At 41.6% G+C, this 21627-nt stretch overlaps 1 protein-coding gene across 1 annotated transcript in view; it reads right to left on the reverse strand.

Annotated features, from left to right (window-relative positions):
- Nucleotides 1-21627, reverse strand: part of ube2o (ubiquitin-conjugating enzyme E2O) — a 34865-nt gene that overhangs the window by 11815 nt on the left and 1423 nt on the right. The window contains exons 2-10 of the mRNA XM_029431612.1: nucleotides 4902-4961; nucleotides 4375-4485; nucleotides 3587-3684; nucleotides 3215-3278; nucleotides 2220-2363; nucleotides 2011-2120; nucleotides 1767-1917; nucleotides 866-917; nucleotides 111-270 (exon numbers count right to left, since the gene is read on the reverse strand). Of these exons, the coding sequence (XP_029287472.1) occupies nucleotides 111-270; nucleotides 866-917; nucleotides 1767-1917; nucleotides 2011-2120; nucleotides 2220-2363; nucleotides 3215-3278; nucleotides 3587-3684; nucleotides 4375-4485; nucleotides 4902-4961 (950 nt within the window). The remainder of the gene's footprint in view (nucleotides 1-110; nucleotides 271-865; nucleotides 918-1766; nucleotides 1918-2010; nucleotides 2121-2219; nucleotides 2364-3214; nucleotides 3279-3586; nucleotides 3685-4374; nucleotides 4486-4901; nucleotides 4962-21627) is intronic.

Below are 21627 nucleotides of genomic sequence, written 5' to 3' on the forward strand. Positions count from 1 at the left end.
CCAATTCAATAATAATGAAAATAGCAGCTTGTTGCAGTCCTAATTGCATGTATAAACCAGCCAAACACCTTTATATAAACTCCAACACAAACAACTGAACGTTAACAGACCTGGTATCGTCAGTGTCTTCTGCCGCCTCGTCGTCAGCGTCCTGCTCCCCGTGTTCAGCAGAGTCGTCGTTGGTGTTCTGGGAGTCCGGAGGGTTCTGGATGGACTCCACGTTGTTGTTGTTGGGATGAGACGAGTCGGTCTGCTCCGAGTTGTTCTCCCCTGGTGAGAGATAAAAGAGGAGCACACATTCAGATTTCTATTTAAGGGATGGATAATCTTTTAAAACAGGAGCTAAAAATACTTAAAACACAAAATAATTCAGAAGTGAAAATCATATATTTGTGATTCTCTGGCGACTCAAAGTAAACGGGTGACAAACAATAAGCTCATGGTCTGACTCATTTTGATATGGCTTTACAAAGAGAGCAGACATGGTGCAGTACGTCATCACAATTTCCAATTAGTCTCTTCCTTCTGTACTGAGGACAATTTGTGGAAAGGACGCTACCCAACCAGTGCAGGATTTGTTTTAAGGCAGATAAATTTAAATAATCTGAAAAACAATTTGTGTAGTGTTGATGTTTGAGTTCTCATTCACACGTGTCTATTTTTGTGAGAGTGAAATTCTTCAACATTTGAGTCTTGCTGAGCTCATAATAGAGGCAACACTGACAGTAGAGAGCAGGTGTGTGTGTGTGTGTGTGTGTGTGTGTGTGTGTGTGTGTGTGTGTGTGTGTGTGTGTGTGTGTGTGTGTGTGTGTGTGTGTGTGTTCCTCTGGATACTGTGTTTTCTGTGTAGAGTGTTGTTTGGCACCTTCGGCGTTCTCAGTCTTCTTCCCCAAATCCTTCTTGAACAGCCTTTTTAACTGCAGGAGACACGCACACGCACACACACACACACACACACACACACACACACACACACACACACACACACAAAGTGAGAGTTTGAAAATGCACAGCAGTTTACAAGTACTGACAGTCCCTGTAATACCACGGGGTATCCAACATTTAAAGACTTTCTTAAAGGACACCCTGATTATCCCGTTCAAGAGCTTCTTGTGTAGAACAGCTGGTTCACGTGTTGATAAGCTCCTGAGAGGATAACAGTCTGTAACATCTTACATTCTTACCACAGGGAACAAGTTCTTCATATACTGTAATAGAGCACAATTAAATCTATATAGTGCAAAGTAACTAAGTACATTTACTTAATTACAATTTTGAGGTGCTTGTACCTTAATTGAGTATTTCCATTTTCTGCTACTTTATGCTTTACTGCAATTCAGACACAAATATTGTACTTTTTATTCCACTACATTTATTTAATATGTTTAGTTACTTTAGTTTAGTTACCTATAGCAACTTCAGATTAATTATACTAAATATTATCAATGAATAAATTACGATGTATTAAATTGGATGAAGATAACTTTATTGATCCCCTGGTTGAATTCACAAGCTCCACCTTTACCAGCTGCAACATTAAAGCATTAAAGTAATGCTCATTTTATTGCATCAATAATCATAATTCAATATAATACTTTTGGTACTTATTTGGTAAGTATATCTGGATGCCGATACTTATGTACTTTTACTATACAGAGTATTTCTACACTGCAGTATTGCTGCTTTTACTTAAGTAAAAGATTTGAATACTTCTTCCACCACAGGATGTATATGAATAAAAAAACAAAAACACATTTTATCATCACCTTTCTGGCCACGGGGTCTTCAGGCAGGACAGGGGCACCCTCGGGTCCTTCACAGGTGATGCGCGTGGCGTCCCCCTTGGCAGGGAAAACATACAGGGCCCTTTCTCCCAGCTGCCTCTGGGTGTGGTCGTAGTATCCTAGACGCCTCACCCTAAACCAAACCAGCGCAGTGGCATTACAGTTTCAGTTGGTATCTGTTCTGCATACATAAATCTGAGCTGAGGACACGCGTGTGAAGACTGACCTGCAGAGATTCTCCTGTGTGATGGTGGAGGCCGGTGGATAAACGCTGTCTGAACCTTTGGGAGAGAAGCTCTTTGTGATCCACGTCACCTTCAGCTCGACCACTTTCACCTGAGGAGATGACACCATGGAGACGATGTAAAAGATACACAAGGTATATGACTCCAATATAGTTGGCTCTTTAAAAACAAAAAAAGACCATCGTCTCACCTCTTCTACCACCACCCTGAACTTGCACTTCCTGCTGAGGACAGGTTTGACCCCCGACAGCCACTGTACGTTAGAGAAGACTTTGGCCGGGCCAATCAGGACCTGGCCTGGGTAGAAACCGTACGCCTCGTCGAAGAACAGACCCTGAGGAGCAAACACAGTAACAAGGATACAATATGACTAAAGACCTGAGACACGAGGAAGCATTATATTTAAAATATTGCCCAAGTGAATTGGAAGGCAGCATATTACATTTTTATTTAAAATGGACATATTCATTTGGAAATTGAGCTCAACTGCCATAATGGTAATTATTGTAATGGTAGTTATTGAGGGGATGGAAAAAGACAGAAGTGGCCTCATATGAACAACTTAACAGAAAGACTGACAAATGGGAAGACTATATCTTAAAAAGGGGGAAATACAAGATATAAATATATCTCTAAAGGATAAATAAATATTGCTGTATTCAATATATGCATGTTTACCTTTAATATCTTATGCTACCCCTAAGTGGCTTTGGTATGTAGTTTTAATATAAACTTTTTGTTTCACTATTTCTCTTTTTAATATCTATTATTATTATTATTATTATTTATTTCTATTATACGAGTTATTACACTCTGATATTGTCTTTGCTTCATCTTGTTGTTGTATTGCTGTATCCTGCTTCTGCTTTGCGTTGTCTGTCAAAGCACTTTGTAAACTCAGTTTTAAATAAATTGCTATATGAATGAACTTATTATTACTATTGTTGCAGACCTGTAAAGTGCAGAGTGATATGCACGTTAAAAACATGACAATAAACTCAAAATCATAAAATGGACATATTTCACATTAATAATTACAAAATGCAAAGATAATTGTTAAATATATAACAAATAAGAAACATTTACAAACTATGCTTTTTGTAAAGGGATCTGCCCCCTGACTAACACAGCTCTGTTCAGGGCGGATGTACCTGAGGTGTCAGACAAGAGCTCGTGGCTACTTACCGAATCACTGACATGTGGACAGACGTCGTAAAGCTTGGCACCGTCCTCCACACTCATGGAGCACCTGGAGGGAGAGAGAGACGACACGTTGATGTTCACTGGATTTGGCACGGATGAATGTGTGCCGGCATGCAGACACGTCGACAGACTTCAACATGGTCACAGTACACACCGATTAATCTCTCACACACACACACACACACACACACACACACACACACACACACACACACACACACACACACACACACACACACACACACACACACACACACACACACACACACACACACACACACACACACACACACACACACACACACACACACACACACACACACACACACACACACACACACACACACAGTCTACCTGGCTCCGTTGGAGAGCTTGAGGATGATGTGATTAGTCAGGTCGTACACTTTCCCCAGCCAGAAGTCGTAGGCGATGTAGTCGCCGTACATGAAAGACTAAAAAACACAATGGCAATAAGAAAACTAAATTGTATCAAATGAATGACCTGTGACACAATAATCACTGGTCAGTGTTGTTTTCTTCATGACTGATAGACCAACACTAGCAGGGCTACAGATTCAAGTCCCTCCCTCCGGCCCCTGAAAAACTGAGCTATTGCTTGTTAACTGACACGAGAGATTATTCAGATTGCAATATTTTAAACGAAAACTTGGTTTCCCATTGCTTTTATCACCATTTTATTACCATTTCTAGATCCTCAACAACGACTGAAGTGACTCATTTGGTACCAAATATTGATTTGAGTACCAAGTATACCCTGAGAATTACTTACATTATATTATCTTTAACATAATGCAATATAAACACACTCCTTACATATATTACACAACAATGTGTTTTATCATCTTAATTATAAAGACGCTCCACAGACATTTTTATTCATTTGATAATATATTTTATTGCTAAATGTGTCTAGTTAAAAGTCTTAGTTGTAGTATTTGAGAAATAAATGTGTCAATGCTTTATTGCTACACTGCAGTACATAGACCATCATCAGGCGTGTTGCCGTTTCTGCACTGAAACGTAGTTCGTCAATACATTTACCTTAAGTGCTGATGCTTTACCACAAAGGTATTTGAAGGTCCTGTGTATGAGTATTAAGGCCCTTCAGTGAAATGTCTTACCCATATGTGCTGCAGGTCTTTGCTGTTTACTGGATACAGAACGCAGTTTGTTCCCACTAGTTTCACTGCACACTCGATGTCGATGTTGGTCACAATGCCACACTGGTTGTCCTGTAATGCAACAAATACTAACTCAGTATTTCCTCATATCAATTGTCATCTCTGCTACAATGTCCTGTTCATCAACAAAAAAAGCACTGGGGCATCGCTTGTAAGCTTTTAAACCATAAAAAATAGATCAGGATTTACTCTACGTGAACAAAACAACACTTGAATTTCAAGCAGAAGAAAAAGGTGCATTTGTATTCAGATTGGGAGTTGTTGCACTGCGTTAACACAGAAAGCCTCTTTTTAAGTGTTGCGCTGCAATAATATTCCAGTCATGTCTGATGCAGCAGATGAAGCAGAGCGGTGAACAGTGACATGACTGGCAAAGAGAGACTTAATTGAAATAAATAAATAACAAGACAGAATGAGAGAGGTGAGAAAGTGAGAGCTTTAGAAAAAGGAAGAAATCCTCCACTCACATTAGAATTTTTTCGTCGCACGATGTCTCGAATGACGATAGATCGATCTTCAAGTTTCAGCTGTAAGAGAAGGAGCAAACAAGTTTAGAAAATGGTGGCTAACACAGCTGGGCTCATCTTTCAGAAATCTTACACCGACAGAAGCTGCTTCTGGGCGTCAGTCACTGATAGTGGATCGTTATTTTCTTATAACTGCAGAGGAGAACTCTTCACATCTATGACCCTGTGATGAACCCTGCAGAGGGACTTCAAAATTAACCAGCTACACATAAGCCACATTCACACTTAGACCATGACAACATTGCTGATATGATTAATCAGCCATGAAGACTGCAACACGCACAGTCAGCAGAGCTGTAACGCCCCCTGAGAGCAGAATTATTAAAATTACTTTTGGCATTCAAACAGAGACACATTTCACTGCGCTGGCCAGCACGAGCCTCTAGTGTGAGAACTCCAACAATATTGTGACCATCAATTAATAATCAACACATTGAAATAAAAATAGGACCGGTAAAGAGACATGAACCCACAGCTTGATGGACAGATGGAGCCAAAACAGCATTGATTAAGAACTACAAGTCCAGAGAGACACGGGGCAGAAAACAGGAGCCGCCGCGCTAAAACTTGGCACAAGCTCATCTCCCAAAGTCGCAGTGGGAAACCTTGTTCCTGTGAGCTCAATTTCAGGCCGAAAATAGCCCTGCATAAAAAATGGTCCATGTTGCTTCAGGCACCGGTTGGATGATTGAATATGATCCAGGAAGGCCAGTTTGAGTAAGAGATCCATAACATACGAGACTCATCAGACAACAAAACACTGAACAGTATTTTATAACTACAGAATAAGAGAGGATTTTACAATAATCATCATAATCATTGTATTCTCTGTCGCAACAATCCCCGGGTAAAGATCAATAATCTATGATGACGTTACAAAGCAATCCACCTGTAACCACCAGGCAGTTCTACGCTGCGCCATGCTAAATAATGTGGCCTCATTGAAGTGAATGAGGGCCTGCAGTGATGTTGTCCGTCTCAACACAAGCACACCTCTTCAGTCAAAACGGTAGAAGTTGCTCCTCCAAAATATAAAGCACCGAGTATAGATTGTGATTAGAATTAAAAGCCCCGAAAACACATTTTCTCTGTCAGCTTCATACAGAGCACTGTTAGCATCCACACCCATCAACTGTACTATGAATCAGCACAGCGATGCTGCCGTCTGCATTCGTGGTATATAGGATTTATTAACTGCTGGAAAACAGCTCAAAGTTGTAAAAAAATTAAAAATTAAAAAACACTGCACTCCAATACAGACAATCACCCAACATAATCCATTTACTATTCAGGGCAAGTAGCTGCTGCTCTTTATTCCTCTCCGCAGATAAGATAAGATAGACATTTACTCTTTTTATACTCTATTGGCAACCGGTTTAACACAAGTTACTGTTTTTCAAACCAAAGCTGAAAAGACAAAAGCGACACCTGCAGAGAAGCACCAGAGGTCTGTGTGGCAGAAGGTTTTAAAAACATGTACATGAAATTGCTTATTGAAAGCTACCTGATTGATGCTTGGCTCCGACTCTACAAGCTACAGCACACATTGCTCTACTGGCAGTAAGCAAAGTGGCAGGAACCGCCTGCCAGAGCCTCCGAGTTTGGGCAGAGACAGATGGAAGTAGAGGAGGAGAATGTAATTAGGAGTAAAGAGAGCGAAGAAATTAAAAACACTGAGACCTGCTGCATGTTAAGTAATGACTGAGGGGAGAGCTCACACCCATGTATGAGCACATTCTTCACTACATAAACAGAGAATTGTACTACACTTGAGAAGGCAATCAATTCATTTTCCACTTTTTTGTTTTCAAATAACAAAATTAAAATCTTTATAATTATTAATTATTTTCAGAATTGTGTCCATTCTGACTATGGGTCACACACACTTTGCACCCACACACACACTCCTTTGTAGAGATTCAGGAAACAAGTCACCAGCAAACCAAGCCTCCTAAAGCTTTTCAAATCCAACTAATATTTTACATACACATGCTCGTCTTTTAATCCGATGAAAAGTAAATACAGAGAGGAGCCCCAAAGATTAGCTATTGTCGCTTACTGCACAGAGATATAGTTCCAGGGTAACAGAGGTGACGAGTACCAAGTCAGCAAATCTCATAGTCAGATTGGCCACATTAACCCAATTAGAATAAGATGCAGATTGAAAAGACAAGGGTTTCCTTTTAAGTGATATCAAATCTAAAACATTAGATTTTTTAATGACAGTCTTCTTTTTTTCTGTGTCAAGACGTACACAAATCCTAGTGTGTGTGTGTGTGTGCGTGTGTGTGTGTGTGTGTCTGTGTGTCTGAGTGTCGTACGATCGATGGGTCGCCATGTTCCTTTGTAATCCATTAAACAGCAGCCTGTCTGCTCCTCCTGTCGCTGCTGCTGGGGGTTATTGTGCACGCAAAGAAGACTAAAGGGAGGAGGGAGAATTGTGCCATCTCACTGATCAAAGAGAATACATATTTTATATAAGGAGGCATTTCCCTGATATGATAGCACCCATATGCTGCTTGAACAAGTCACTGCTGGAGTGAGTGAGTGTACATGCACACGTGTTTTGATCATCTTTGGAAAGATCAGAAACCTGGCTGTTCATACATCACAAGAAAAGGCTCCTTTGGTTTTATGTATGTTTGTATTATTCCTGGTAAGTTGTACAAACAGAACCATGTTTGTCTCTCACTACCTAAATGAGTGGAATCTGTAATTTATGAATGAAACATGATCATTGATTTAGTTCATTTACTAGAGCATACAGTATATCTCAAAAGTGAGTACACCCTTTAGATTTTTGCAAATATTCTGTTATATCCTTTCAGGGGATAACATTATCCTACTGACACTTTGATATAACTTAAAGTAGTCAGTGTGCTGCTTGAATAACAGTATAGATTTATTGTCCTTTGAAAATTAATGTCTAAACAGCTGGCAACAAAAGTGAGTACACCCCATAGTGAACATGTCCTAATTGTGCCCAATGATGTTGTTTTCCCGCCCTGGTGTCATGTGACTCGTTAGTGTTACAAGGATTCAGGTGTAAATGATAAGCAGGGCTGTTAAATTTGGTGTTTTGGGCACAATTCTCTCTGAATGCTGGACAACATGGCACCTCATGGCAAGGAACTCTCTGAGCGGCTGAAAAAAAGGATTATTGCGCTTCACAAAGATGGCCTTGGCTATAAGAAGATTGCCAACACCATGAAAATGAGTTGCAGCACAGTGGCTAAGATCATACAGCGGTTTTCCAGGACAGGTTCCACTCGGAACAGGCCTCGCCAGGGTCGACCAAAGAAGTTGAGTCCACGTGCTCAGCGTCATATCCAGAGGTTGGTTTCCAAAAATAGACGTGCGAGTGCTTCCAGCATTGCTGCAGAGGTTGCAGAAGTGGGATGTCAGCCTGTCAGTGCCCAGACCATACGCCGCACACTGCATCAAATCGGTTTGTATGGCCGTCGCCCCAGACAGAAGCCCCTTCTGAAACCGATGCATAAGAAAGCCCGCAAACAGTTTGCTGAAGACAATGAATCCAAGAACATGAGTTACTGGAACCATGTCCTGTGGTCTGATGAGACCAAAATAAACCTGTTTGGGTCAGATGGTGTCCGGCGTGTGTGGCGGCACCCTGGTGAGGAGTACCAAGACAAATGTGTTTTGCCTACAGTCAAGCATGGTGGTGGCAGCATCATGGTCTGGGGCTGCATGAGTGCTGCCGGCACTGGGGAGCTGCATTTCATTGAGGGACACATGAATTCGAATATATACTGTGACATCCTGCAGCAGAGCATGATCCCCTCTCTTCGGAAACTGGGCCGTAGGGCAGTTTTCCAACATGATAATGACCCTAAACACACCTCCAAGATGACAACGGCCTTGCTGAAGAAGCTGAAGGTTAAGGTGATGGACTGGCCAAGTATGTCTCCAGACCTAAACCCAATTGAGCACATGTGGGGCATCCTCAAGAGGAAGGTGGAGGAGTGCAAGGTGTCCAACATCCGTGCGCTCCGTGATGTCGTCGTGGAGGAGTGGAAGAAGATTCCAGAAGCAACCTGTGCAGCTCTGATGAATTCCATGCCCAGGAGGGTTAAAGCAGTGCTAGATAACAATGGTGGTCACACAATATATACAATATATACAATATTGACACTTTGGGCACAATTTAGACATGTTCACTATGGGGTGTACTCACTTTTGTTGCCAGCTGTTTAGACATTAACAGCTGTGTACTGAGTAATTTTCAAAGGACAATAAATCTATACTGTTATTCAAGCAGCACACTGACTACTTTAAGTTATATCAAAGTTTCAGTAGGATAATGTTATCCCCTGAAAGGATATAACAGAATATTTGCAAAAATCTAAAGGGTGTACTCACTTTTGAGATATACTGTAGGTCTTCAACAGGAGGTACTGCAGGGGGGTTGCGAAATTGTTTGTAGACAAATAAATATATTTTTTATAAATATATATTTTTTTTTTTGCACATTCACATCCTCCCCACCCCCTGTCGCACATTACTCTATCAGCACCCCCCCCCCCCCCCCTCGTTTGAAGCAGGGGGTCCCTGCTCCATGCTACACCAGTATTTATCACTCTACTTGATTGGCCTTCATCATCGGATAATAAAGTTGAGCGACAAAAAAAAAAAAAAAACTGGTGTCAAACTTTCAATTTAATTTTAGCATGAAGATTGTTGTTACATTGTTTATCATCCTATTTTTAGTTTTCTTGACTAAATACTAATGCAACTTCAGCTGGCTGATTGTATTTAGAGCCCGCCATGTGTGGGACCCCGTCTGTGTCACTTCGGCAGGTTTCAGTGTAACAGTAGGGGAGACCGGGGAGAGATTGTAACGTCTCTAATTGCACCAATCAGAACCAACTTGTGAAGGAAAAAAAAGAATAAAACATTATTGTTGTTATTATATTATTTATCAAGGCTGTGTGAATGTGTGAAACCACGCCCTGTACACCTCCTCCAGCTACACGACCACCTAAACAATTAACACACACACACACGCATAGACTGTATCTCTGCACACATACTGCAAAATGATCAGAATACAAGACAGCTCAATTACAACAAAACAGCCGGCCGTTGCTATGCCTCGTGTAGGGATGATGAGGAGTGAGGCAGGAAGGTGGTGGTGGACCCAGAGTCAGACAACAAAAGAAAAAGCCACACTCATTTGCACAAATGGATAGGGGTGTGTGTGCTCTGAATAGAAGACAACCTTGGCTGCCTCTCCAAACTGGCTGATAAGGTAGAAGGGACCAGATTGATTACAGGAATCGATGGAGGACAGTATTTGCTTTGACTTCCCGGCCTAATTAACACAAGTCATTATTCAGGTGCTGCACAAGGAGGAGGAAGAGGGGGAGAAAGAGACACTGCAGAGGACTGCAGCTCAGGGCCACGCCTGTTCTCCACTCTGAGAGACAGGTTTCTATACAAGGCTTTCTCCTCTTTCATCTCCATACTAACAAGCAATGTGATCCACAAAACACAATCGGAAGTCTAATAAACACGAGTTGTTTCGGTGCACGCACAAACAAAAATTGAAGGTGCAGTCATTACACAGCGCTACATCCTCCACCTCAGCTTCCATCCTCAGGGAAATCATGGTTCTGCTACATCATTAGAGTTCTGGAGAGTTTAATAAAGGAATAGGAAGTTACTGTTTTTCTGTAAACTATATCCACTAACAGCTACCAATTCATTTTTCCCTCCTGCAATTATTTAAACATTGTTTATTGTTTTTGGGGGTTATTCTGTATTTTTTAATGGAAATGAAGAAAACAATTATAAAACTATGTACTGGTGTTAAACAGATTTGTAGTTTTACGGTACAATTTGCTAAATATCATTCAATCATTCATCATTTTAATCATTCACCTTGCACACCAACACAAGTGTTCCCAATTATTGTGGCTGTTCAGACCTCTGCTCAGGTTGAAGTTGATCGGAGCGATGCTGAAAAGGACATGAGATAATCAAACTTCATGGAATACTAACAGGAATGATAAAGGTGTAAAAGTACAGTAAGCCTTCCTGCCGCACATTCAGCCGTGAAAAAGACATGATGTCAAAATTCTGACTTGGGTAGTAATAAATATAACACAAACTGTGAGAGTGATGCTGCAGCTTGTAGTTTGGTAGTGTTGTACTATAAATGGTGATGTAAGCTAAACAAAAGGTGAACTCTAAACTGGAGCCAGATGCAGACCCCACCGAAAACAGAAACTGTAATTAGTCCATTTTGAGAACTCTAATTGAAGTGAATAGGAGATTGAGCAAATGTTGGTAGGGCGGAAGCTTAATGTTACCGTAACTAACAGCAAGTGTAACAACCTATGAGGAGAGCGGGGGAGATGTTGATCAAGCACACTCTGCTGTACACACCAAAACAAGTCAGAGAAAGCTCTTTAAAAACATGTGTGGGTGTGAAAGGCCTTTAAAGATACAGTCACACTTGAGTTTGCTTCACATTTTAAAGAGGAGGGAGGCGAGATGTTTTTGCTTCTGGCCCCGCTAATTTAGTTTTGCACGGATTTCAATCTGATTGAACTTAGACATGAAGAATCGTTGGCCTTTCTACTGTCCAGCTAGTTTGAGAGAGGGGGTTAGATTGACTCGTCATTAAGGACATACTGATTGTTTATATCCTTTTATAACTACATGGCAAAATATTACAAGCAGCAGAGAAGGAGGGACGCAGATAATGACAGTTAAGTGTTTGATAAGTATAATACATTTATAATTTGCAACTTTATGGGCTTCTGTTTAATTCTAGCATTGCTAGCTCCTGCAGTTTAAGCTTACAACATTACTCTTTCCACTTCTTAAGTCGCCTGCTTTATGTTACACTAGAAAAGTTCATTTCACCAGGCGAAACCTGATAAGAACAGGAGGTTAGTTAAAGTGATACTCCACCCAAAACCCATCTTGAATATCAGCACTCATCTCCTGCAGATTTAAAAGGTGGCTTAAACAGTTAAAAGTATCAAAACATCAATAGCAATTTAAACACGACTGCAGAATAATCCACTGCTCTGATGTCCATCTGTGTGATCACTATTCTCCCACATTCAAGTACCATGCTGCCACCTCATTACTCATTCACAAACATCTCAAGCTAGAGTGCATTGGGTTGCACATGTTAGCACGAGTATTGACAAGAACTAGGAAACGGGATCATATTACTCCTGTATTAGCTGCTCTGCACTGGCTCCCGGTAAAATCCAGAATAGAATTTTAAATCCTTCTCCTGACATAGAAATCCATTAATGGTCAGGCTCCAGCATATCTTAAAGATCTCATAGTACCTTATAACCCAACTAGAGCATTGAGCTTCCAGACTGCAGGGTTACTTGTGGTTCCTCGTCTCCCGAAGTACAATGAGAGCCAGAGCCTTCAGCTATCAAGCTCCTCTCCAGTGGAACCAGCTCCCAGTTTGTGTTCGGGAGGCAGACACCCTCTCCACATTTAAGAGCAAGCTAAAGACTTTCCTCTTTGATAAAGCTTATAGTTAGGGCTGGCTCAGGCTTGCCTTGAGACAAGCCCCTAGTTGTGCTGCTATAGGCTTAGACTGACGGGGGACTTGCACCTCTCTCTCCCTCTCCATCTGTATGCATTCATGTCCCTTGAATGTATGTTACTAACTCAAAGGTTACGTCTGGATCATAAATTGTGGCTGCACCTGTTGCTCTGGTCCTGCCTGGCACCCACGTTTTTAAATTTTTATTTAATTATAAATATTTTTCCTTGTGCGGTGCAAGGGTTAAAGGGTCTAAGGACAGAGGGTGTTGTATGCTGTACTGTCTGTAAAGCCAAATGAGACTTGTGTAATTTGTGATATTGGGCTGTATAAATAAATTAGATTTGAGAGCACCAAACTCCTACTCTCCCATTGGTCTGGATAACTGCTTCCTCAATGGTTAAACTTGTGCCGCACTTCCTAAACAAAATAAAGCGTGAGGTTGTCACAATAAACAATGACTTAGCAAGGATAGAGATGTTTATGAGAAAAACAAGCCTGATGTCCTTCTTTGGTACATTTGCATCCGCAATTTACCAAAAATCTAAGAAACAAATTATTGCTTAAATGGGACGAGGCAAAAAAAACTAAATATACTCCAAATCAAGGGCAAGTCCTTGCAACCTCGGTTTATATGGCAATAAACAACATGAATCATGGATCGATCTTCACGCCCTGATACTTGCTGCTGCCGGACAGCTCTGTCTGACTGAAGGCTATTGATTCAGACACAGGAAGGGAACACAGCTCTATTAAAAAAGAGAGCATGTACAGGGCTTTTTAACCAAGGAGACCACAATGAAATGACATGCAGACTAATAGCTTACAGTATCTATCATAAAACAGTCTTACAGTGTAGTTTCAGAGATGAAATAAAAAGAGAGCAAGCGAAATGAGCATAAACAAGAAGAATATGAAATAAGAGAGGAAAAGGGAGACAACGACACAGTCACAGAGACGCAGAGAATATAAGATGGAGACAGACAGTGGGGGATGAAGGATGGGATGGAGAATACTCGAGAGTCAATCACAGAGATGAAGAAATAGATGGAAAAAGTCGGATGGAGAAGATTGCTAAGGGGAGGAGGGTGCAAGGAGGGGTAGGCAGGGTGTGACTGGCGGGGGGAGAAAAATTAAGATGAGCAGTGAACAAGGCACAGAGGAGGGAGCAGCCAGTCCAACAAGTGGGAGCTTGAGACGGCTCCCAGGAGAGAGACAGAAAGAGTGGGGAAACGAGAAAAGCGAGAGCCAGAAATAGACTAGAGCACAGCAAACACAGCAGAGAGCGAGAAAAAAAGGGGGGAGGAAATAAGAAGGGTAGAGAGGGAGCAGACAGTCTCCCCACTGGGCAGGGCCAATACTGCAGAGGAAAAAGGGAGGATGAGAGGGAGAGAGAAAGAAGAGACGGCAGGAAAGAGGGGTGGTGGGATGGATGGCTCCAGCAGATAGAGTGTGAGTGTGTGTGTGTGTGTGTTGGTTCTATGCAGAAAAAGAAAGGATCAAATGAGATCCATTATCTCAGGGCATGAGCTGGACGACCATCGAGTCAGCAGCACATTACGTCAACATTCTCCAACACGCTGGTCTGTTGGGACACTGAGGGAGGAGATGAAGGAGGGGAACACATAGGGGAGGAGGAAGAGGTCAACAGGATGGATTAGGAGGGGAGGAAAGATTGGGGGGGAGGGGGAGAAAAGAGAAAGCAGGATGAGTAGACGAACGGGTGGAAAGGATGAACCTAAAAGGGCGGGGAGGAACGGTCTTCCCGTATCCCCGTCATATCAGATTTACTGTAAATACAAGTTGCTGAGATCATCAGTCTGAGTGCCAACTAGAAGTGGTACCACTAGGAATTTATTTTAAGGCTTGGATATGTCTGACATGATGCCGCAAATGTGTCTCAATCAACACAGCTACCACACGGCATGAACTCCACCGTCAACATCCTAAAACTAACCAGTGATCAATAATCAGTAATACAATCCCCATTAATAAAAGTAAATATCTGCTGAGTCGCTGGTTTGTGATTTTAGTGATATTAACTAGGGCTGCAAGGATTATTTATATCATCGATTATTGTGCAGATTAATAATTTAAACTACAAAATGTCAGAAAATAGTTACAAATGTCCATCATGTTCTCGAAGTCCAAGGTGATGTCTTGTTTTGTCAGTCCAAAAGATATTCTTTTAAATCTGATACAAAAACAGGGAAAAGCAGGAAATCTCCATAGAGACTTAATTTTTTGCATGAAAAATTACTTTAAGGAATAAATCGATTATAGTTGACTCATGGTTTTCTGCCCATGCAATGGTTGCAGCTCTAATATTAGCATGTTACGGGTTTTAACTGCAGGAGGTTATATCATTTCTTTGTTTATTCAGAATGGGCATGAATACGGTGCAGCCAGGTTACTTTGGAGACAGGAATTACAGCCCAGAAACTACAATTAGACCTGCGCGTTTCAGTCAAAATGTATGTTAATGTCTTTCGGTCACTAATGGGTGCCTGAGCTTCTGGAATAGTTCCTGCAGTTGATAAGCTCTCATGGGAAGGCCTGCTGTCTGCATTAGCCGTCAAGGCTTCCATCAGATATGATAAAACAATAGCAATACAGCACTGCAGCTTCTTTTCTCCTTTTTAGAGGAAGCATACATATTGTTTGTGTGTTCCTGCGCCTGCCTGGCACCTGCTTCAAAACTAAAGCACTGCTGGGTGGGCTTTGGCAGTCGCCTCATGTCCCAGATTACACCAACGTCTGCCAGCCAACCTCGAGCACCTGCACATTGCTCCTGAGCAAACAGCGCTGAAGGATGACATATCGCCAATCACACTCTCAGCGGAGGGTGATAATGCGGCACATTTGGAGCAGAATGTGCCGTTTTAAATATGGGTGACTGTAGCCCTGCATGCCGCGACAGGCACAGGCATTTTAGAAATAATTTCTAAATCAAACAGCAAGTGCAACGTGGAAGGTTCACACAAGATCAATATGATTATTTGAAAGAGAATGGTGTTCAGATTGAATCAGAATAAATGGCCTAGGTGCTAAGATGATTAACGTGTGTAAACTAAATAAATAGAAATAGCTAATGTGATCACTCCGGTATGCTCAGTAGAGAACTGCTGTAGCTGCTGCACACTGCTGAAGGCTCATTTGTAAACTACACATGGTGAGAATATCTAAGTGGAGAAGAAGAGCTACAGGGTACAGGCTAATGATAAACATTTCTGTTGAGATGCATCTCACTGAAATATGCTTTAATGGCCTTTATTGCCGCCGCCAAGGACGTTATGCTTTCAGCTTGGTTTGTATGTCTGTCAGCAGGATTATGGAAAAAACTACTGGCTCCATTTACATGAAACTTGTGAGGGTGTAGAATGGGCCACGGAATAACCCATCCCATTTTGGAGCTGATCTGAATCACAGGGCGGATACATTAACAATGCAAGACAGGGCATTCGATTTCAAAAATTCATGTGAATGCCCCCTAAAGTCAGAACAACTCAGAAAAAGCTCCCAACGTGTTGTTTAAACGCTCTGAGCAATACAACGCATCTTCTTTTTACTGTCTGTTGTTTCCACATTACGATTTAAAGCTCATGAACACACTGAAGTCAGAAGAATGACTTCCAAACTGGGTAAATGGGCGAGGTCAGCACTCTCCAAGTGCCATTCTAGTTTATTCATAGAAATAGTTTTCTTATCCATATGACATTTAGGCAAACTCAATGTCCCCAAGAACCAATAATGCTACCATTTGTATCCGAGTCCTTGGTAGTGTTAAAGCTGAAATGCTTTTGGAGAAGCCTGGATAGGAATGAGAACAATGTCTGTGAACAAGAGCAGAGGATGGATAGGAGCTGAAGGAAATCTGTGTGATGAAGAGACTTGGATGTAATTCAGCAGTCAGCCCTTCAGGGAGAGAGATGTTTCCCGTCTGTAGGTCAGTGGGGGTGCGACCAGATTTCTGTAGTTGGATGGATGAGGGCAGGGGGCGGGAACAGGTTGACAGATGGGAGTCACCCTGAGGTCACAGCATCCAGCACCTGCAGTCCTCCCCCTTTCCAGTCTCCCACTTATTAACAGCAGACACCCTTTAAAATCAGGAAAACAGACTATTTCCCCCCCCCCCGAATGCTTTACACACAATGTGCAGTGCAGAAAAGACCATTGCACAGTTACAAGAGCAATAAAGTTATGTTGGATTGTTGTCACGCAAAGATTTGCCCCCAGCGTAAAAAGTGCCAAAGAGATTGATGGCTCATGGATGACATAGTCCCTGCTGAGGTCACACAACAATACATATAACCCTTCTGTTACTACAACCGTCAAGAAACCTGCCTCAGTGATTCGGATGAGCACAAAGCTTCTCTAAATGACTGACTGACTGTGGTTGCTGTAACAATCTGACAGAGCAGGTGGTGTTTCCTAAAATAAAAACAAAAGACTATCGGCACATAAAAGATAAAAATAAAAGCAATAAAACCTCAGGAGTCTCCTTGTTCACTTCATAAAGCATTAGACTCCATTGGATTGTTATCTATTATTGTTTATACCCTCGTTATTAAAACACAAATTATAGCAATCTGACAGTTGCAGCATTCAGGAAAATTAAGCTTTGGGACTCGAGCTGAGCAAAGAACTTTTAACTAAATCCAAATCGCATTTGTTAAAAATGCAAAATGTGTCAAAATTCAAAAATTATTATTATTGTATACTGAATTATCTATCGATAAATTATAGATTACCATTAAGACACTTCTTCAAATCGTTCAGCCCTATTTGGGACTGCACTGTAGTGCTTCCAACTTGAGGGCTTTGCAACAGGATGAAAGTGTTTTGCTGCTCTGCCTGAGACAGCACGCCAGAGAAGGCTGGGAATTTAAAATGGCTCAGAGAGCAGAAGGTGGGACCGTACCATCTCAAGGACTAAAAGCCTGCACATTACTATAACAGCCATCTGGTACCAAACTGTCTGCCTGCCCCATTACAACCTTTCCAGTCAAGCTTCTTTATTTTATTTCTCCTTGTGGCTTTAATTGGTATTCAATACTTGCTATCCCCACATCTTATCCATCCACTTCATCATTCCTTCCCCATCCTCCTGCAGTGCAGTCAGTCCTGCTACACCCTCTCCCTGTCATCATTATTACCACACCAGCCTCCTCCTCCCGGTCCACCTGCTCCACCCCCACAGTCACAAAGGAGCTTGTGGTCAGGGCGTCGCACGGCTCACCTCGACCCCTCTGCCCCGACACTCTCAGAGCCTTAATTAAGTCACAAACAGACCAGCAGAGCTTCATCCCCATACTGTGAGTTACATTACAACACTATTTGGAGTCTCAGCAGAGCATTGAGGAGTGCAGTTTCCCCTACCATTGTTTCAGGGGGTGCGTGCGTGTGGGGAGGTGCTCTTATTAAATAAACTAAACGCTTATGTAATTTATCTCATTTATGTGCATATTTCAGTGTTTACTGCATGTGTTTGCGCATTCACATTCTCAGCACCCCCCAAAAGCAGTAAACCTGGGGGAAACTGGAGTGTTTTAGTCTCCAAATGACTGATAGATTCAGGGACATCTCACACACACGCTGCACTGTTGTTCCCTCGGTGCATCCCATTGCGAGTTACCTGCTGCTGCAGTGCACTTCTGTCCTTGTATGGAAATGTGAAGGTTGTGCTGCAGCAGCAGGGCTCCGTGTGTTTGATAATGCCGACTGTGGCGGGCCCAAAGCAGGCGGTGAAGTAAAATAGTTTTTCTTCAAACCGCATTTGTTTTAGAATTTATTTTTATAAACATTATACTATATATACTAAGATATATAAACACAATTAACCCCCTTAGAACAATAAATGTACTGAACATAAAATTAACCTTTAGCACAAACACGTCAGGTCACAACATCAATCAACACCTTCAGATGTTAAATATCCTGTTCGCCTACAAAGACTCTGCACTCATCTGATGGATTTTAATTCGAGGCGTAAATCGGGGTCAGTGTGGAGCCGACACCAGTAACAGGGTTTACAGTAACCTGCACCTACTGTAAGTATAGCTGTATGGGCAGCGAGGAACATTATCATCTTAATCCACAGTCAGGGACTGAATTGCTGATAAAGCACGGACCGTGTCCTTCCGTCCACAGGATTATGCATCTATTACGGTACCATCCTATGAAAACACAAAAGAGGTTCAGAGGTATCGAGTGTCTGGTCTGGTGTGCCTTTGCACCACAAGGTTAAGGTGAATAGTTGGTCAATCACAAATGACAGTTATCCAGTGAGCAAAAGCTGATGAAACGATGACTACACGATCCAATATTAGACATCACACAATATACTGCAAGAATACCAGTGAGAAAAAGAAAATCACTCCGTATGCTAGTTCAGGCCGTCTATGCCACTGTAGAGGTACATGCACCCAAGAGGGGGGGTATGGGAAGAGTGTGGATTAGCTCAACTGAGCAAATATAATTTGACAATTCCATTTTTTAAAAGATATCCTTATATTGTAACATCTGAACGTTTCATTCAAGGTGTGTGAAAACCAAATATTTACAGTTTAAATGTATGAAAACATTATTGTAACATCCACCTTTGTACCATTATTAGTTAAATAATAGTCTAAAAATCCATTCAAATGAGCACAATTGGGCCATGACAGGTGGTACTCGAGTTCATCAAACCGGACTGTGGCAGGACGTCTGACAAGAAATGTTTGTGAAGCCACTGCTGTGCTACTACTTTGACTTGCAGGCGATGGAAGTATGTCGTGTTCCTGCCTGACTCGCTGAGAAACTGCAAGCAGTGCAGCTGACAACAACCGAGGTGTCCCCGTTCATACCTGCGCGGAGATACAGATCTAAGGCCCAGCCATTCCTCTGGAGATAGTTATTAAGATTTCATGGGGTGCAACAAATGTGATGTGTTGCAGGGAAGTAGTGAGCTGCAGACATGTTCCCTTTTCAAGGCTACTGGTGGGACGTCAGCCACTCAAAGTTTAGAGGCTGCAAATACAAGCTGGTCTAAAGGTCAGTGACTGAGTCCATATAGAAAGTGACCATAGATGGCAGCTGCTACGATAGCTTTAATTAAAAGTATTTTATTTGTACAAATGTGTTTATGGAAGTAGTTTTGCAGTTGCTACAAACAGCCAAAATATAATATTTTCTGGTTTCTTTACTCCTCTAAGACCGTAAACTGAATATCTGTGAATTATGGACGGAACAAGACATTCGAGTACGTCGTCTCAGGCTTTGGAAAACACTGATCAACATTTTATAGACCAAACAACTAATCAAGAATATAATCTACAGATTAATTGACAATGAAAATGATTGTTAGTTGCAGCCCTACTTTGCTATATGAGAGCAAAGACTATGCGAGCAGAGTTTTCAAAATAGTAGTTGTGTGATGTACTAATGTGTTTTTAGGGAGTCTGCAAGACGCAGATGAACTTTCTCGTCAGCCCCAGCTGGACACACAATATTTTTAAATCAGCTTGCCTCAGCATCATACATGCTGACAAATCTTCATTATGCTACTCGGTTTATTCTTGTACCACTTCTAGAAAGCTCGGGTGCACACAATCCAGGTTGTTATGGAATACAAAGGCAATGTTAAACATTCACAAATCCTTCTGGTGCCAGGAAGACATGAAGACAATGAAATGATATGGTAAAATGTTAGAAGCAAAAAAGGAGCAATTTTAAACTCTAATTTCCCAGCATTAAAATGCAGCAACAAAGAAAACATTAGACTACTTGGATAATCTATCATTTGCAACTAATGTCTTCTGCTTTTCTCCAAACTATCGAAATCCTAGTTTTGCTGTGAAAATGCTGGTTGTATTGACGTCAGGAGAAAGCCTGACACGAGTGACAGATTTCCCCTCCTCTGATTGCTCCGGAGAGAAAACCTTTTGACTGAGGTGCGCCTGCAGAATAAACAGAAGTCCAAATTTTGTAGAAATATCATCTTGAAGATGATAACTTTGCAAACTGCAGGAAGTAATCATGAATTATTGATTATTCTTCACCACGCTCTCTGGATATATGCAACAAGGACGGAGCCTTCTGAGACGACATGTGGCGCCCGCAGATAAGCAAACGAGAAATCACACACACACACACACACACACACACACACACACAAACATAAACATAAACAAGAACACGACAGAATTAAATCCATGTATGTGCACACGAGCACACACTAGATCCTTTGGGGACACTGACGCGTAATGACACAGCATTATCAGTCCACGCAGTGTGTAAACATTGGTGCCATTGTTTAACGGAGCTTTTGTTGTGACAGAGATTGAATGACACTCAGACCAGAACTTTACTCGTTTAGCAGAAAAGACAAAGCAAGGCAACAGCGCATCCTAAAATAGGTTTCTTCTGGTCCTATCCTGTGCCTCTAAAACAGGCTTGTATGAGCTTTTTCCAGTCCACCTCTTTTAATCCCCTGTGACCCTTTGCCACAAAGCCCAGGAGAAATCTAGAGAAGCCCTGGAGAATATACATGACAGCTTATTTCCCCACGAATTTCAATTGCATTCATTATGTGGTTGTAGAATGAAACAACAGATATAACTCTGGGTGTGGTCTCGTGTCCATGGACAATAGATAAGACAGTAGATGGTGTTTGGCAGCAATTACCCTGAAATCTTGACGCTGCCCTTTTATACGGTCTTCACTATTGATGTCTGTTGTGTTTGATGATTCATTTAAATCAAAGTTGCAACAATGGGTTTGTGGCCAAAGACTGATCCAAGAGGCAGGTTAACCAAGATAATGCATCTCCATAATAGAGTAAAACCCTGAATGGGTAATTTAACTTCATGTCTATTTGTCCAGAGTCTTCTGGTTTTATTCAGTTACCCTAATAACATGCTTTGTGTGCAGGCTAGCCAACCAAATGTACTACCAGTAACCATCACCTGCAAATAGTCAAGAAAACATGCCAAATAAATTAACTGGTTCCAGCTCCTCAAATGTGAAGATTTACTAGTTTTATTGTTTATTGTTTGATTGTTGGTTGGAGCTGAAGGTGTCACCTTTGGTACGTTTTTGACAACCAAATGATTAGCCAAGAAAAAAAGATGCAGATTACTT

Source organism: Cottoperca gobio, chromosome 1, assembly GCF_900634415.1.
Source record: "Cottoperca gobio chromosome 1, fCotGob3.1, whole genome shotgun sequence".
NCBI classification, from domain to species: Eukaryota; Metazoa; Chordata; class Actinopteri; order Perciformes; family Bovichtidae; genus Cottoperca; species Cottoperca gobio.